The 18,891-nt window shown below is 48.2% G+C and overlaps 1 protein-coding gene across 1 annotated transcript in view; it reads right to left on the bottom strand.

Moving 5' to 3' along the window:
* Positions 1-18,891, bottom strand: part of TRIM9 (tripartite motif containing 9) — a 123,393-nt gene that overhangs the window by 53,561 nt on the left and 50,941 nt on the right. The window contains exon 2 of the mRNA XM_075065817.1: positions 2,058-2,153. Within this exon, the coding sequence (XP_074921918.1) occupies positions 2,058-2,153 (96 nt within the window). The remainder of the gene's footprint in view (positions 1-2,057; positions 2,154-18,891) is intronic.

The raw sequence follows: 18,891 nt of genomic DNA, 5'->3' as shown, positions 1-18,891 counted from the left end.
AAATCCTCTGATGTTTTTGGGCTATAATGTTCATTTGGTCATTTCATGCGGTTGCGAACTTTGATTTCAGGGGTTATCAAACCAAACAGTTACTGCACATGACACTGAGCTGTACCTCTGTACCCAGCGAAGACACAATCTCATCCCTACATCCAGCAGAGTTCTCTCAAAAGGCTGCGTAAAATGGGGCCAAGTTGTTAGCAATTGGCCCAGCCTATAACAGGAAATCTTGTCAATAATGCATTGATTTTAATCAAACAAGTATCAGTGCAGTGCTATGGTGACAGTTTTGGGTCATCAGGTCACAGGTTCCAGTTTACCTTTTGCAGGGGCTGAGTCTTACTCAGGTGAGACATCTCACTAAATTCAACGGGCTAGGTTATCATTCTTGTTATTTATGATGTCTATTGCTGTAGCAGCCAGGAGCCCCAGTCCTGGACCAGGACTCCATCATGCTAGGAGCTATACAAACACAGAACAAAAAGATGGCCCCTGCCCCAGAAAGTAGCCCTGTAATCTTCACTGGGAGTGTTCACGTCCTTAGAGTTGAGGACACGTTGTTTAAGTGCTTCACTTAGCTGGGGCCTCCTAGATTCTGTCACTCACACTGAATATGACCTTACTCTGAGAGGCCCCACTGGGTTTGGTGTGGCTGCTCGTAGTGAAGTACACTACTCAGTGTGATTAAGTGTGGTTGAATCAGGCCCTGACTGAGTAAGGGCTGGAGGATCAGGATCATAATGGGGAGGAACATGGCTAATTCAGTAATTGCCTAAATGAAGTAAGTTCCTGGAAATCTAGGCTTTGGAACTATCAAGTGCTTCCATCCACACTGCTCCCCCGGAGACAGGTTCACATCAGCCATGTACAAACGGGGGCAGGAAATCCTGCTGGAAATGGCATCTGAACTAAACCCACCACGCTGGGAAGAAGGAGCTAAGCACAGGGGACGGCTGCACTTTGGCTGGGAGGGGGTGGGGAAGTGGGTATTTCAATTTGGCAGCAGCAGAGACTGATTGATGGTGCCTTGGGAAAGACAGAAAGTGGGTCACCATTCTGGAGACCTGAGCGAACAACAGAACAAGCTGTCCATGCCACAGAGAGCAGCACTTTACACTGTCAGATTTTAAGCCACTTCGGTCTGAAGATCTGTTAAACATTAACCTTGAAAGCATGTTTTACTGCGGTGCCAGGCTCATTGCACTCATGTGGAAGGCTTCGGTTAGGAATCCACATTCATGCCATCCCCAAATCACGAGGGACGGGGCAGCTGGCACTAAGCCTCCACTGAAGAAACATATGCAGCTCTCCCTCCAGCTGGGGATCAGAAACGGCCAGACTGTAGCCTGCATCTTGCTCAGGAAGGGCGGTATCCTGATACCTCTCTCCCACTGAATCACACTTTGCTGTATGGAAGATCCTGTTGCTTTCAGTGGAGTAAGGTACTGCTCAGTGTGAGGGGTCAGAATCTGGCCCCAAATGGCCTGATTTTATACACATAACAGCGTGACTCCAGTATTCCCAAAGAATAGTTAAAGAGACGAAGCAAAACACCTTCAAACAAATTCCCTTAAAAATCAGACCAGAATTTTTAAGCTCCCACATTTGGTGGATGGGGATCAGAAGAGGAGCCTTTTACATTGCTTCTCCTACAACTAGTTCACTGACAGCCCTGCTGATTGCAAGTTGGAAGGAGACTTTGTATCTGCTGCTGGAGACCCATATTCCTTTGTCAAAGCTAGGACAGGCTGAGAGTCAGTGTTACTCTGCGGGCAAGGAGGTAGAAGACTGGCTGTGATATTTGTCTAGTAACAGCTGCTCCTTGCAGATACACAAGGAAGCATCCATGACAATCCCAGAGACAAGGGAGCGAGTGGAGCTAGCCCAGCAGTGCAGGAGTCTGGGGGAGAGATGAAAGGGGTCCCTTGCTGAGGGGCCAGCTGTGTGTGCGGTACGGAGGGCACCAAGCAAAGACAAGACACGGAGGTGATGCATGAAGTCACAAATGGCGTATTAACCTGTTGGGGGTTTGTTTCTCTAGCAGGTTGGTATGGTACCTGGATTTGCTGAACCATGTTTCGTAGCTGCACCAGGAACTCTTTGGCTTCCTTGGCTCTGTCTGACAATCCATTCAGTGCCTGGGAGAGCTGGCTCTGCATGCAGAAAGAAATACAAAGCAGGTTACCAATAAACAGAGCAAACAGGAGCAGGCAGTAAGGAGATGGCATTTATTCACACCAAGGAACATGTATTCTGGCCTCAGACCTTAAGTGGAGGAACCATTGTCTAGTGATTGGCCTGGAGTTTGGAGTCCAAGCCCAGACCCCCTTCAGCTGTGTGACCTTGAGCAAATCACTGGAGTTAGCCCTGCACTTCAGTTTCCCCAAATGTAAACAGTGAGAGGAAGGATGGTCCAGTGTTTAGGATACTACTGTGGGGCTTGTGAGCCTTGGATTCAGCTCCCCTCGAGACTTCCCTGTGTGACCTTGGCCCAGTCACTTAGGGCTTGTCTACAAAAATATTTAGTTTGCAGCAAACTAGGGTGTGAATCTAGCCCTCACTAGCCTGCCATGCACTAAGTGTCCGTGTGCATCCTGCTGATGTGGACTAACAGCTTGTTAGTGTGCTTTAATCTAGTCCTGTTTCACCGTGGGGCAGATCAAAGATGAACAGGTGGTGTGGCAAGACACCTTTAGTTGAACAATAATTTGTATAATAAATAGACACAAAGGCTGAAAGTTTCAAACTCAGATGCCTAAAGCCAGGTGACTAAATCCACATTCAGGCACCTACGTAAGTGGGCTGAGTTTTATGAGATGAGCACTATCCATCCCATTGTGCTCGGCACCTTTTAGATTATCCAAATCCTTGTGCTAGTTTATCAGCCTAGTACAGAAAATGGAACAAATTAGTGTCACTCCTGGCTCAAAAGGTGACTTTTTGCATGTCAGAGTGAATCTTTTTTAAACTACCTCGCAGTGGGTTCTATGTCCCCAAGGCAGATAATGACACCTAACTGCATTGGTATTTTGATTCTCCTAGATTATTTAGAGAGACCCCCCCTAAGCTGAGCAGCTTCAATTAGAGCCATTCAGAAAACTTTCAACTGAACAGTTTTCCATAAGAAAATGCTGTTTTCCCAAAATTGAAATGTTTTTGCAGGAATGTGGCGAATTGATGAAATTTTTGATGAAAACATTTAAAAATTATTTGAAATTGAAATGGACTTTCTCATTTCATGTTGATTACTAAATATAGTATAGTATCACTTCACTTCACTTCTCGACTCCTCTTCCCATTTACACAGAGTCGGAGGTTCCCACAATTCTTTGCTACTCCTTCTGGTCCATGGCATGGGTTTCTAGGTTGTGAAGTTCCAGTCCCTTTCTCTTCACATTTGTCTAGACAGAGTCTTTCCATCGTATCCTCAGTCTTCCATGTCTTTTCTTGCTGTCCTCTTCTTCCCATGCTTTCTCTGATGGTCATTCTGCTCCCATTTTTATCACATGTCCCGCCAACCTCAAATGTACGCTCACCAGCCTATCCACCATTAAGAGTCCCAAGTTCATCTTCTCTCTTTCTTCTACATGCACTGTAACTATCCTCCTCTTGCCTGCCATTATTTATTATTAATTATATTATATTATATTATATTATATTTATTAATGTTCCGACATTATCGAAGCAAAACCTTTCAATAAGGTTTTTTCGATGTTTGTGAATCAATTATTTTTGGAACTTCGATCCTGTGAGAAATTTTGAAATTGGAACTTTTCACCCTGGTTCAGGGGGAAAACAAATTTCAAAAGGTTGGAATTTCCCACGAGCTAGAAATTCCATTCTGCAGCCAGCTCCATTCAGAATCTTTATATATTTATCCTCACAACACCCCTGAGAGGCTGGGTAGTGGTATTACGCCCATTTGACAGAGAGACACTGAAGCACAGAGAGATTAAGTGACTTGCCCAAGGTCATACAGAAAATCTGTGGTGCAGCAAGGAACTGAACACAGCTCTCTTGGGTTCCAGGTTGGCACCTTGTCCCTTTCAACACTAAGGTCACTTACAATGCAGCAACCTCCCACCTGGTGAACTCCAGCAGGGCCTGATACAGCTGAGTAGCAAAACACAATACTGCTGCTACTACTAAATACCTGGCAGTTTTCATTTTCATAGGGCTTTCCAAACGTTAACTACGGGATCCTCCCGTCTCCCCCATGATTTTGATAAGTGTTGTTATCTCTAGATCTGGGCAATTATTCTACAGCAAATGACCTACTCAAAGGATTTAGCCTCTTTTGTCGGTTGCACTCCTTCCCCACGCCCATAGTTCCAGGTGCCCCGTTTTGGGGCTTTTGCTGTGGGCTTGTCTCCAAAAGTTTTGCAAAATGTAATTGGCAGAAAAACAATTTCAGTGGTAAAACATATTTCTCCGTCATGTTATGGAAGTGCCTAGAAGCCTCAAGTCAGGCCCGACTATGCAGGGTGCTGCACTAAAGTGGCCAACTTTCTCATTTGTGAAAAAAGGACACTAAGCGCCAGAACCTCCCCCGCCCTCTGCTCCACCTCTTTCCCTTGAGGCCCTGCCCCCAGCTCCTCCTCCTCCTGGCCCATTGCTCACTGCTTTCTCCACCACCCTCCCCCTGCCAGCTGAGCAGGACTCCAGGGGTGACTGGAGCAGGACACTGGAGAAAGAGGTGGGCTCTGAGTGTGGGGGGTGATGGGAGCAGGGCGGGGCAGGGAGAGCCACCTTCAGGGGGTGAGAGTGGGTGACATGGGCAGGGCGGGGGACCTGTGCTCCAGGGGTGGGTAGGTGGGGCAGGATGGGGGAGCTGACCACACCTTCCTCTGCCAGAGCCGTTGCTGAGGGCTCCTCCAGGCTCCAGCAGCAGCTGCTGCTTTTCCCACCCGCCAGTGGTAGAGGCCAGTTACCGCAGATAACCAGATAACCAGACTGTTAAGTGTCCAGTCAGCACTGGAACTGCCAGGTTCCCTTTTCAACGGACTTTCTGGTCGAAACCCAGACACCTGGCAACCCTCTGCTGTACGTGCCTACGTGTACAGTCTCAATCTCCAGCTCCAAGAGGTTACAGTCTGAACAGACCAGGGGAGACATGGTGGAGGGACTTGCCCAGTGTCTCCCAGCAAGCCAGCGGCAGAGCTGGGAACAGAGTCCAGGTCTCTAGAACCCCAGTTCCAAGCTGCAGCTATCATCCCACCTTATTAACATGACAGTCTAATACCACCACCCCCACACACATGCTCTAGAAGTCCCAACCTTCTGACAAGTAGAGCTGTTTTAAAGGGGTTGGCGGTGACAATGACTGCACAGCAGGTGTGCGATGAGACTGCCCCTTATGTTAGAGCAAAGATTCATTTGTCAGCATGGCTGGAGGTCTGCAGCTTGATTACTGGCAAGGCTGGCTCTCAGCAAAATGGAGCTCCGGCTGCAAAACTGCTCACTCCCGTGACTACATCCTTGCAATCAATCGCTCCTGCATTATGCAAACACGGTGCTGACAAGATGATGCACAGCAAGGCTGATGCCTATGCATCATCTGCATAGGCAATGCTGCTGAGTGGCAGCAAATGAGGAATTATACCAGAGAATTATAGGCAAATGGACAGCAGCAGAGCAGAGGGAACCGTAAGGCATAGGAAATCCATCGGCAGTAGCATTTTTTCCTTTCTCAGGCTCCAACAACTGTCTCTGTTTATGTAAGTCAGTGATGCCTCAGAGATCTGCAGAGCCGGGGCTGGAGGTGGGAGACAGGGCAGGGGGCCGTCTTTTATTTGTGGAGATTGAGCTGGAAGGCAGTAAAAATCCTGGGAACCACATTTTGTCACAAAAAGTAGCTGTACAAATCGGTCCCGGTAGTTCTGTTTGCATTTGCTCCTAGCTAGCAGTTTCTCCCCTTGTGCAGAAAGGCAGCCCAGAGATTATTGCTTGTTGCTTTAGTTTTACAACACACTTAATTCTTGCTTTTGAACCATAATGGAGATTTTCTGCATCCAGGCTCCACGTCCCGCCCCCGGTAAAACCATGAGCAGACCCCTGGAGCCAGGGAGATGGAGTGCCTTTGTCTCCACCACAATGCATTAGCCTGTGCTCTCCACATATGTCATGTATAAGAGGGCAGAGGTACAATTCAAACAGCTGCCCCTTGAATTTTTGGACAGGAATGAGTCAAGTTTCTTTGCTGTTTTCTTTTCAATTCACTGCTAGTAATTTGTTGGCAGTTTTTAGGTTTGTGTTCTTCTGTGTGTGTGGCAGTTCCTCAAGATGCAATCGAGATGCAAAGGCAAATGCTGTAGCTACTGAGTCAATGACACACTCAAGTTGTCCTCTGAATGCCGCATGTTCTGTGTGTTGGTGTCACTAGGCATAAATCTAGGTAGCTCGGGAGGGTGGAAGATCACGAGTGCCGATGAAGCCCTCCTGCTCAGGCCTCAATGAACCATTGTTCCTCCATGTTAAACACTTTGTGTAACCTAGTGTAACTTAATGTACTAATAGCTGCAAAAATGTAGTGTTAGCAATTAGTTTTCGGTTGTAATAGTCAGTTCTCTGCTGAAATACATTGAAGCTAGGCTAAAGCACGCTCAAGGCAGTTTTAAGATACTGTATACATGTCTCAGCAGCGGAGAGGGGGGAGGAAGGGGAAAGACAAAAAGATTGAGTGAGAAAAGATACTGCAGCTGGATGGGAAAGGAAAGGGGAGTGAAAGATCAGATAGTCAGCAAGAAAAAGTTTTGTAGTAAACAACTGGGATATAAAAGGAAGAAACTGCTTGTTTTAGGTGTGCAGGATTTGAGATTGCATTCTCCCTCGCACCTTATTTGAGCTCAAATAAACTTGTGTTTTGCTTCCCCACCCTGGTGTGTTCATTGGCGCTAAGCACTCCGGGCCACGAACCGCTGTTGCTTAGCCTCTGGCACTTTGTGCCGGCAACATGTGTGCCGCCAATTTCAGCTCCCTTGTGCTTTTGCACTATGCTTTTGCAGGCTTCTCTCCACTGGTCCTGATTTCAAGACACTATTTTTCCACCTGGGCGTCTTACTCCAAATCTCTGCTCACCACAGGCAGGCAAGGAAACAGGATGAAAAGCTATTGACTGACAGCATAGGAAGGGACACGAGGTTATAGCGTGCAGTGCCTGGCAACACTGCGCTAGGCTAAAATTAAAAAAAAATTGTATCAAAGAAATTAGACAGTAAACGAGTGGCAACAGTTTAGTGGCCCAGAAAATGACCTTACTGCTGCTTTCACAAGAAGCTTTAATACAGCTGCCATGATTTCTGCATTTCTTATGTAATTTATTGTGGCAGAGTCATTAGGACATGGAGCTAATTGGTAAAGGCGTCTCTAATAAAAACAGCCTCGCTTAGTCAGCCCCGCCCCCCTCCCCCAACTGCATCACCAGACGCAAAATATATGGGAGAAAAGGATGCTGCTGAGACCCATTTCCCAGAGAGCAGCAGGGCCTGATTTGGATCTCCCTTATGCTGGTGTAAATCAGGAGAGGGCAGTGGAGAAACACTGGTGTAAAAGAGATGTGGGATCAGAATCAGGCCCGACAGAGTTGACCCCTGGCTAGATCGGTGTAATTGGGCTAGAATCTTGGTGGGCCAAATTCTTTGCTGGTGTAAACTGGTGCCACTCTATTGAAGGCACTGATGCTACACGTATTTACATATGGAGAGAATGTGACCCACTAGTTTTTAGTATCTGGGTCTGAGAATTCCATCATTCGATTACTGTGGATAAAAGCCTTCACTTAGCTACGCAATAGACCCTGGCAAGACGAGATAAGGACTATGGGGTGGGGGTGTGTCGGGGGGTGTGGGCAGGGTGTCCCTGCATTGGCTCCCTCTCCATCCATATAAAATCCATGCTCCTCATCCTCACCCAAGCTGCTGGCCTTTGACACAGCTTCCATCTCCTCCAGTTCCTCTCTCTCCAAATCACTCTCTACGGCCCCGATTCTGATGTCGGCTAGATGGGATCAAATCTGGATTTAACCCCTCCAGGTCAATGCCGTTACCCTGGGTTTACACTGGTATCAAAGAGATCAGAATGAGACCCCTTTGTCTGTTCTCCCACGTACTGTATGGCTTTATTGCCTTCTGTCACTCGTTTCAGGTGCATGGGACTGCTCACCTATTCAGAACCTTTAGAGTGCTCCTTCAGATCCCGCCTTAAAAACCCTTCTGGTGGAGCCAAGCTCTTCCCCCACTGCCCCACACCTTTGCTCAGGTGGAAATGGCTACCCAGGCTGGACAGAGAATCAGGCCCAATGCTTCCATGTGGTTACAGCATTACCTGGCTAGTGAAGACCTAGATCACGGGTGGCCTACCTGAGCCTGTGAAGGAGCCACAATTTACCAACGTACATCGCCAAAGAGCCACAGTACAGTAACTCTTCGCTTGACGTTGTAGTTCTGTTCCTGAAAAACGTGACTTTAAGCGAAACGATGTTACGTGAATCCAATTTCCCCATAAGAATTAATGTAAATGAGGAGGGTTAGGTTCCAGGGAATTTTTTTTCATCAGACAAAATACTATATTATATATATACACACACACACGGTATAAGTTTTAAACAAACAATTTAATGCTGGCACATGGTGATGATGATTGTGAAGCTTGGTTGAGGCGGAGGAGTCAGAGGGTGGGATATTTTCCAGGGAATGCCTTACTGCTAAATGATGAACTAGCAATTGGCTGAGCCCTCCAGGGTTAACTCTCACAGTCTACAAGGCAGCAGGAATGAAGGGAGGGGAGAGAGCATCACAGACAGAGACAGAGATACACTCTGTGTGTGAGAGAGAGATGCACATTTCACCTGTCAGTACACTGTCTTGTTAATTAGATCAGCTTGCTGAGACTGCAACTGCTGCTGCCAGCAAGCTCCCTCTGTCCTGAGCCCGGTCGTGTGTCCCCCCTGCTCTATGGAAGATGAGGTAAACAGGGTACAGGAGAAGGGGTGAGAGGGACACCCTGACATTAGCCCCCCTCTTCCTCTGCTCCCCCCCTGCACAGCAAGCAGGAGTCTCGGGGAGAAGCTCTAAGGCAGAGGGCAGGAGCAGCACATGGCAGTGGGGGGAAGGACAGCTGCAACTGCCAGCCTGCTGGGCGGCTGCAGCACAGGGAACCTAGGGTAGTGGGGAGCTGATGGAGGAGCTGATGGGGGCTGCCGGTCCACCCTGGTTCCAAGCCCCCACCAGCTAGCTGCAACAGGCTGCTCTTCCTGCAAATTACACAAAGCAAGGAGCTGCCAAATGCCATTAGAAGGGAGCATTGCACAACTTTAAAGGAGCAGGTTCCCTAATTGATCAGCAACGTAACAACGAAACAATGTTAACCAGGATGACTTTAAGTGAGGAGTTACTGTAATACGTCAGCAGCCCCCTCATCAGCTCCCCCCTCCACTCCAGCTTTCAGAGTTGGGCGAGAGTCATTTCCATAATGAAAGCCAAGCCGTTTAATGAAGCGATCTGCACTGCGGAGGGCGGGGGCCCTGCGTTGCCTGGCAATAGCCTCTCTTCAGTCACTAATTCTTCCCACTGTACCCCAGTGCCAAGGCTTGTGTTTGTCTTTACACAGCTAGCCCCACCTGAGTGTCAGAAGCAGATGCTAAAGAACCTTCTGACCCACTACTGAGCACCTTCCCCTCACCCAGGCTGCGGTGGTGGGAAAGGACCCAGCCAGTGGCGGGTGCTGTGTCACCCAGTTCAGTGCCCTGTCAGGAGAGGGCTCCATAGTCCCCAGAGGGTGTGTGCCGGGTGGGAGAGGCTGCAGAGGCAATAGCCGGACAGCTTGCTGTATAGAGAAGCGTGGATCACAGGCAGCCTGAGAGGTGGGACTGGACACAGGGCATGGCAGCACAGGACACAAAGGAGCAGGCCACAAGCAGGAAGTGTGGGGACAACCTTACACATGTGGAGGGCCTGGACCCTGCACTGAGACTCTGTTACCTTTATAGCTCCCTCCGGCACTCCCCCAGGGGCTCCTGGGCTGGGGTTTTCATGAAGTCTTGGAGTCTAAGGAATTGGCACCTGTTATTTTGAGAGCCCAGGCAAAGCCTCCTCTGTTATCCCTGTCAATGTGTGAGTGCCAGGACCTGCAGAGCCCAGTGCCCAGACAACTTACAGCAACCCACGGCACACAGGCTGTGCCAGACTGAACAGGGCCCTGGTGGATGCCAGCACTGCAGCGGGGTGGCTTACAATATGCACACATAATCTGAGTGTGCACCTCCAACCCAGCAGGGTTGAAGGATCAGCTGAGTGAGGATGGCTGAGAGTACAACAGCAGGGCTGGAAACACGTTCAGCACGAAGACCTCCAGCAAATATCTGTACAACCCACAACAATTAGCTACCACCTGCTTGCTATTCTGGTATACCCAGCTGCGAATGCCCTTTGCACTGCACCCACAAAGACAATGTCTGGCTAGGACACCTGCTATCGCAAAGATACTTACAGTGAGACTGTCTAAAAGCTCCAAGTCATCATGTTTGGTCCATTAAGCAATGTTCATTAGTGCTAAATGACAATGCAGCACCTGTGGAAATGCATGTGAGGGACTTGCATGAATGCGAAATATACTCATTAAAGTTAGTGCAACAACATGGAAAACAATCTGAATTCACAATGACAGGGCACAGAGAAACAACGCCGTACTGGTTTGTAATGTGCCGCAATAGCGGTTAATTGGTCTGTCAGGTCTGTAAGAACCTCTGCCCTTGGAAGAGACCCTAACTTTACTACAGGCTTTTGCTTCTGAGAATTTAAACAGTCAGGAGCATGAAACAGACACACAGATTTTACATGAGAAAATAACCCAGCAAGCCACACTCGTGTGTGTGTATTTAGTGCAGGTGAAAGACACCACCAGCACTGCAGCGTCCACAGAACGGGGACAGCATGGGTATGAACAGGGCCAGCTCCAGGCACCAGCGAAGGAAGCAGGTGCTTGGGGTGGCCAATGGAAAGAGGCGGCATGTCCGAGTCTTCGGCGGCAATTCGGTAGTGGGTCCCTCGGTCTCTCTCGGAGCGAAGGACCTGCTGCCGAATTGCCGCTGAAGAATGAAACGGTGCGGTAGAGCTGCCGCCTAAGTGCCACCGATCACAGCTTTATCTCCTCCCACCCACACCCCTGCTTCGCCGCTTGGGGCGGCAGAAAAGCTAGAGTCAACTCTGGGTAAAGGAAGATGTTGTGATGGGGTTTGTACCCCAGACTGGCAGAGAATGAGCTGCCTGGTGCCAGATAGCAATTGGCGCTCCTGGCTGCACCTGAAGAGTGGGCCAGGCCCAGTTTAGGAGTAGGCCCAGTTGTGAGGAGCAGGGAGACTAACAAAGGTAGGACTTCGAGGCAGTAGAAGAGAGGCAGGAGGCCATGGGAGAGGGTCAGCCTTGAGGCCCTCTCTTGAGAAGGGAGCTCTGGTAAAGGGCCAGGGAGACAATGGGAAGCTATAGGGGAGGAGCAAGCTCCTGTGGTGAGCCTGGCCAAAACCAAGGTGGAACGTTTCTCTGATAGCTCTGCTCTAGGAGTTATCTGGGGGAAGGTCTCTGGCCTGCGCTATACAGGAAGTCAGCCCAGATGATCACATTGGTCCTGTGTGGCCTATGACAAAGGCCAGACCCCGGTGAGGCAGCACCAGAGGCTGGGGTTCTGGAGGAAAGAGGCAGGACACACAGAGAGCCTTAAGGGAGGCAAACAGCAGCTGGGTCTCCGGGGAGAAAGCCCTGGGAGGTGTTGCTCAGTACAAGAGCCAAGCAGAACGTGGCTAAGCTGGGAAGGGGTGAAGGGTCTGCTGAGAAGTAAGTCCAGGCAGGACTGAGGAAAAGGGTCTAGAGATGGGCTGAGATAGGAGGTGGCCCAGGGAGGGAGGAAGGAGTCCGAGGGAACAGGCCTTAGATTTTCACTAGTGTCCCAGGGCTGGAACCCAGGGTCCAGGAGGGCCTGGGCTCCTCAACCAGCCCCCGAGGAACGTGGTGGGAAAGGCTCCTGATACAAAGGGTTTGAGGACCATCGACCCTAGATTTGGGCCAAAGCCCTGATGTGAGGTTATTGGAATGTTTGCTGGGACTCTCGCTTATCCCGGAAGGTGGGACTCTTAGTGAAGAGTCACGAGAAGAAGCAGACCGGTATAGGGCAGGAGTGGCTGCTGGCCGAGAGAGCCAGAGGAAGACAGCTTGCAATGCCAAGCCCAGCCACAAGGGGATACGCCAACTGGTGAGTCACAGTTCTGTGCGTGTGTGGGGGAAGGATCCCAGAGGAAACAGAACAAGTGACAAAGCTTTAGAAGGACCAAGTGAGGGTGGGGGTGGGTAGGGAGGCGTGAGTTGGAGAGAAGCCGGATGACTGAGGTGGGGAGGCATGAACAGGCAGATGCCGGAGAAGTGGGAGCACTGCTTACCTCTCAGGCTGGCAGAAAGGACGTTTAGCCCGAACTTCATCTTAACTTTGCCTCGCAAATCTAGTGACTGTCAAATGTCCATTGTGATGAGGTTGTTTTTTCAGTTGATTTCGCTCTACGGTCCAGCTCCTCAGTTGGCATCGATCAGTGTAGTTCCACTGGTGCCAGTGGGACTGCTCAGGCACTTAAAGTTAAGCATGTGCTTAAGTGCTCTGCAGTGCGCTCAGCCCCTTGGAGGTTCTGACGTGGGACATAAGTGGTACATAGGTCACTTGTATGGACTGTCTGCATGGGTGAGCTAAGAGTGTTCACAGCCATGGGCATTGGTCCTTTCGAAGCAGTGGGATCTCAGTTAGGCTTTGTAACTATGGGTCACTTCTGCCCAAGAACAGGCAGTGAAGAGCTGCAGAGGTTGCAGTCCAGAGCTAAGGTGAGCAGGTGAATGAGCACAATTAAAATGCAGGAACGCTCTGCTCATTTTGGTCTTCAAACCAACGGCAGTGGCTCCTTTTTGCAAGCCAGCTGAGAAGAGGTGTGTGTAGCTTGCATTAGCGTTAATGCAAGTTATGCGTTTAAATCCTCATTCCCACTGCACCACGATGGGAATATAGCCCCGTTCTGTGCCCTTGGTAATAGCTTTGTAACCCTCCTTTTCAGGGAGGGCTTACAATGGGATTTTTGTCGGTCACTGATTTTCTGTCATCCCGGGGCTGGAATGAATGCACTCCAATACTGAGACAGCAAAAGCTTGTGTTACAGGGGTTGACTGGCATGCTGTGACTCCAGGAGAGCACGGGGCTGTGGGTTTCCAGGCAAGAAGATGTGTGTTTCCTCCTTATTCATCAGAAATCCAGATTAGGTCCGGTTCTCCTCCCTTTTTTCCAGTTTCACACTGGAAGAACTCAGTGGACATGGATGGAGTTACTCCAGATATAGGCTGGAATAACTGAGAGGAGAATTAGGTCTATTATTTTTAAATCCATTCAGTCTCACTAGACTTGGAGTAATAAAACATGACTGAAAGTCTCATTTCTACTAGAAGTTGTGGTAGGCTGACTGATAATGTTCCCAGCTGGGGCCAGGGGAAGGTTGGGAACTGATATAGCTGGCACTGCAGCAACAGGAAGTATTTGGGGTACTCACTGTGCCAAAAATTCCTTCATAGAATAACAGGGCTGGAAGGGACATGAGGAGGTCATAATCTAGTCCAACCCCCTGCTTAAAGCAGGACCAATCCGCAAATAGATTTTTGCCCCTGATCCCTAAATGGCCCCCTCAAGGATTGAGCTCACAACCCTGGGTTTAACAGGCTAATGCTTAAACCACCTGAGCTAGGCAACACAAACAGACTTGGCAGTGATCTCAGCTGATGTTTGAGCTACCCCATCAGCTAGCTATGGGCAAATGACCAGGAGAGCAGAGAGGACAGTAAGAGGATTCCTTTCTAGGAAGAACCCCAAGAACATAGTATGTGCAAGAACCCGGTGTATAATAACATGGGTCCAGGCCATCACAAACTACTGTGCAAATTGCATGTAGCCATAGCCTCTCTGCCTCTGTGTGGCAGAGAGCCTGGAATACATTTTGTTCATCTGGACTTTCCTTTGTTGCTTGCTGTAACAGAAATTACCTGGGCAACACGCCAAACATTAGAAAAGAAAAATAACTGCTTCTCTGGTCAATAGCAGCCTTCTTGAGGCCTTGTTTACACACCTGAATTGTGCTGGTTTAACTAATCAGTTTTTAAACCGACTTAAATAACTTGGCACAATCATACTCTGTGTGGAGGCTCTTAAATTGGTTTCCAATTGGTTTATATCGGGTCAGCTTTACTCAGGTTAAAGAATAGTTTCAGTTAAACGGGTACAACTTTCACATGCCCTGGAAGTTACTTGTGTCCCGGTCCTTACTGGGATGTGTCTACTACTTCCAGGACACTGGGCATCTATGGCAATGGCAGCAGACCCCTGTCAGAGAATGCAGAATGAGCACATATTTGGGAAAGGCACTTGGCATGGTGCTCAGTAGAGAGAGGCAAGCTGGTCGGAACCATCTGGACCTACAGATAAAAAGACATGAGTCCCTTAGTTTCACAGCACAAGAACAACGGGACACGCCTGGGAAATGAAAGGTGGCAAATTCAAAACAGATAAAAGGAAATGTGTTTTCACTCAATGCATCCTGAGACTGCGGAACTCACTGCCACAGGTAATTGTTAAGGTCAAGAATATAGCAAGATTCAAAAAGGGATCAGGCATTTATGTGACTATCCAGAGTTACAACACTTAATGTTAACATACATTTTGGAAGAGGTATTAAACCTCATGCACCAGGGTTTGCCAGTCCCTAGCTACTAGGGATTATGGGACATCCAAAATAGAGGGCACCTTCCTCTGAAGCATCTGGTACTGGCTATTGTTGGAAATAAGACCCTGGACTAGAAGGACCTCAGGCATGATAGTCTGGTTTCCTAATAAGCAGGCCTGATGAGAATTACCTCATTTAGGCTTTATCAGCTTTCAGTAGCACACTGGAAGATTAAAATCTCAGTGTATTGGGGACTGCAGATGTGAAAAAGGTCCAACTGGGTGAAAAGCCCACTTAATGAGCCAGCTGGAAGATTTGCCAAGTAAACTGTTGACAATGCTAACTGAACCGTCAAGAGAAAGCACAGTGAAATCGGGTAGTGTGCCCCTTTTGACTGACGGCATCCAAAGTATCTCCTGACACATGTGATGAGACATATTTGGATCAACATATTGTTGTAATGTTCTCTTCTTAGCAATGTAGATGCCACAGTAACCCTTTAAATCTGGACAGTTAATCAAAGCATTACATCAAAACACAGACTAATATTCTGCAAGCAAGCTCATCCTCTGTGTTAGTGAGGGTAATACTGTCCTTTTAATTGGGAGGTTAGCAATTGACATTTTTAAATTAAATGTATCGATCACTATTGTAATGAAGACAATAATAGAAAAACTGTATTGTAATGCATATTGCAATGGTCTCACCCTCATTGATGGATAGTTTTGAACCTGGTGGTTCCCTGGAGAATTTTAACTTCCACTCCCCCTTCGTTACTCAGTATCTCTAAGAAGCAATTGAGAGAACTGGCGAGACAACACAGGCCGACGTGCTAGGAGTACACAAAACACCCTCCCTGCACCATCCCCCAGCTCCTTCAATATCAGCACCTGAATGAAGAGGAGAAGGGATGCTATCTCCTGTTTCACATCCCTCAGCTCTGCGGGCATCTGTCCTCAGATTATTAAACTGACTCAGGGTCTTTTTAGACCACTCAGTGCTTCTCGATGCCCAAATAAATACAGCAGCGAAAATCATCCACTCATGACTGTGATTGTAGAGAAGATTGTGCCCCGTCCGAGTGGATTCAGGTCTGCCTAAGCATCCTGGGTCACTAGGGCTGAGTCTTGCAATCTGTGTTACCTAGGAATGGAGCCATACACCCTGAAAAAGCATCAACAAGTACAAGATGCAGCAGCACATCTGTTTGTCAGCACTAAACACATCACCCAGGTGCTCTGTACTCGCTCGCCACTGAATAAGCAGTCCAAGATCTCTATTCTGATATTCAAAGCATTGGGAAGCTACCCCTTCCTCTGCAACCATGACAACCCAGGGCAGCTCCCTTCCACTAGGAGTCACCACAGACGTGGAAGCTAGATCCTGGAGCTCATTGTCAGGGCTCCCCTGCCCTCCCTTGGTTCTTGTCATGCAGATAGAAAGCAGAAGGCCACAGTTCAAAGTGCAGGCAATGCCATGTTTCTTGCGGTTAACAAGCAAGCATAACCATCTCCCTGTACATCAGCAGAGCTTCCTTCCCCGTTCCTCCTTCTCAACAGGCTTAATTCTACCAGTAGTGCTCGCCCCTAGTACCACCCCTTACAATTTAAGGTCATATTCAGTTTTGGAGCATCTTGAGTCCGGGGCCTTTGGTCCCACTTCTTTTGTACCTCCTGGGATGGGTAGTGAGTAAGGTTGTGTACCAGCCAAGGCCACCTCCCCTTTGGCTTTTGGTGTTTCTTATGCTCCCCCATCCCATCTTCCTGGCCCCTCCCAACTGGTTGTTTGAGCTCGTCTCGAGACAGGAGTTGAGGCAGTCACATATTAAACTTCCACCAGCAACGACCCAGTCACACTGAATGGAAGCCCCCGGAAGAAGTGCAGTCCTTCACCTACCTAGGTAGCATCATTGACCAGCAGGGTGGCACAGACGCAGACATCAAAGTAAGGATTGGTAAGGCAAGGGCAACCTTCTTACAGCTCAAGAACATCTGGAGCTCCAGAGCTGTCTCTGGCAATAAAATACGGCTGTTCAACTCCAATGTGAAATCAGTCCTACTGTATGGAGCTGAAATGGAGGACAACCAAAACAACCATCAGGAAGCTCAAGCCTTCATTAATAGCTGCCTCAGAGGATTCTCCAGATCGCTGGCCAGACACCATCAGTACATTGTGGTAATAGCCTCCTGTCCAGATCTGGACTTTAGCGTCCAAAACCTGGGTGCTTACCTGAAACTCCCCAAGCTCACTACCAGCTTGGATATTCCCGCTCCCACCAGGTCAGGAATTTATAGGGCCTGACCCCCTTTCTCTCTTGGTGTCCCAACCCTTCCTTGGGGGACCCCGATTCCCAATCCCTTGGAGTCTCCGAAGCAGGAGAGATAACCCTTCCCCCCTCCTTCCCAGTACTCCCTGGTCTAGCTTGCGCGTACCAAGAAACCTGTTTTTCTGCTTCCCAAGAGATAAGCGTTCTATCCCCTCAGGACAATTAAGATGCAAAATACCAACAGCTTGGCTTGCCTTTCCCTTCCTGTCTTCCGTGAGGAGACAGCTCCTGGTACAGAAATCCTATCCTTTACCTCACTAGGAAAAGAAACTCCACCAGTTTTCAAAGAACTTTATATAAAAGAAAGAAAAATACAAACAATAATCTTGCATTAAGAAACTCAATACAGGCTCTTGCTATAAGAAATATGATAAACGTCTGATTTAAAAGATAGCCCGATTAAACCAGTCCAACAAATCAACATACATGTAAATAACAACACAAACTCATCATAGCCGAATTACTTTGCTTTCCTTTGTACTCACAGATGTTTTAGGAGAAACTTTGAGATAAGATGGAGTTAGGAGAAAGCTTGTCCCTCACAGCCGAGGAAGCAAAAAAACACAGCCATCCACATCTGTACATACAACACAAAGCTCTTCATAGCCGAATACTTTGCTTTCCTTGTACTCACAGACTTTTAGTAGATATTTGAGTTAAGAAGAGAGTTAGAAGGAAACTTGTTTACCCATAGCCGAGAAAACAACAAAGACCCCGAGTATACAAATTCCGCCCCTGACTTTAAACAATCCAGTTCTCTGATTGGTCCTCGGGTCAGGTGTTTGGTTACCCTTTCCAGGTAAAAGAAACTTAACCTTACCTTACCTATCTAACTTATGAAACCATCCACCTCTTGAAGAGGACCGTCAACTCCCAGCAGAGGAAGAAATCAGAAGGAGAAGGTGGGGTTGGATAGGACATACACTACGCAAGCAGTCAACTACATCACCAGAAACAGGCACTGCGGTGGAACCCCCACGGCAAGTGGAAAAGAGGCCGTCCAAGAAACACCTGGCGATGCGACCTTCAGGCTGATAGCAAAAAATGGGCTACACCTGGAACCAGCTAGAGTGAATGGCCCAGGATAGAGGACTCTGGAGATCTGTGGTTGGCGGCCCATACCCCGATTGGGGTGACGGGCATGAGTGAGTGAGTGAGTGATATTCAGCAACACTTTAGCTCTGGGTCTTATTTTTTTTCATTACACTACACACCCCAACTGGCTGGGCAGAAGCAACACCCAGTGTCTTTGTTCCTTGTTCACATATGTTAGCAAGGCTATAAGAACATCAAAAATCAAACAGGCAAACAAACCCAATGTTCTGTCTCAGGCCAACATATACGCATAAACACTACAGTACCATCACTTACACGCATGATCTGGGACCTCTCCATGGGGAGAACTAAAGGGAGAGTTCACTTCTTCAGCATGGCTTTATCAACAAATCGTGCAGGTGGGCTTCCCCCGACTGCCCCCCTAGAACTAACCAGGCTGTTTTTCCTACAGGCTGGGAAGGAGGAAGGGAAAAGAGGGGGGTAAATTATTATTATTTCTACAGTAACTCCTCACTTAATGTTGTAGTTCTGTTCCTGAAAAATGCAACTTTAAGCGAAACGATGTTAAGCAAATCCAATTTCTCTGTAAGAATTAATGTAAATGGGGGAGTTAGGTTCCAGGGAAATTTTTTTGGCAGATGAAAGACATTATATGTACACAAAGTACACGTTTTAAATAATTTTAAACAAACAATTTTATACCGTACTCCCCAATGATGACTGTGAAGCTTGGTTAAGGTAAGGGCATAGTGGGGTGGAGCCACGGGCTTGCCCCGCT

This window comes from Chelonoidis abingdonii, chromosome 4, assembly GCF_003597395.2.
Source record: "Chelonoidis abingdonii isolate Lonesome George chromosome 4, CheloAbing_2.0, whole genome shotgun sequence".
In the NCBI taxonomy this organism is placed as follows: Eukaryota; Metazoa; Chordata; order Testudines; family Testudinidae; genus Chelonoidis; species Chelonoidis abingdonii.
Note: the sequence above shows the minus strand (reverse complement) of the source record. Positions and strands in the feature narration are given on the sequence as shown.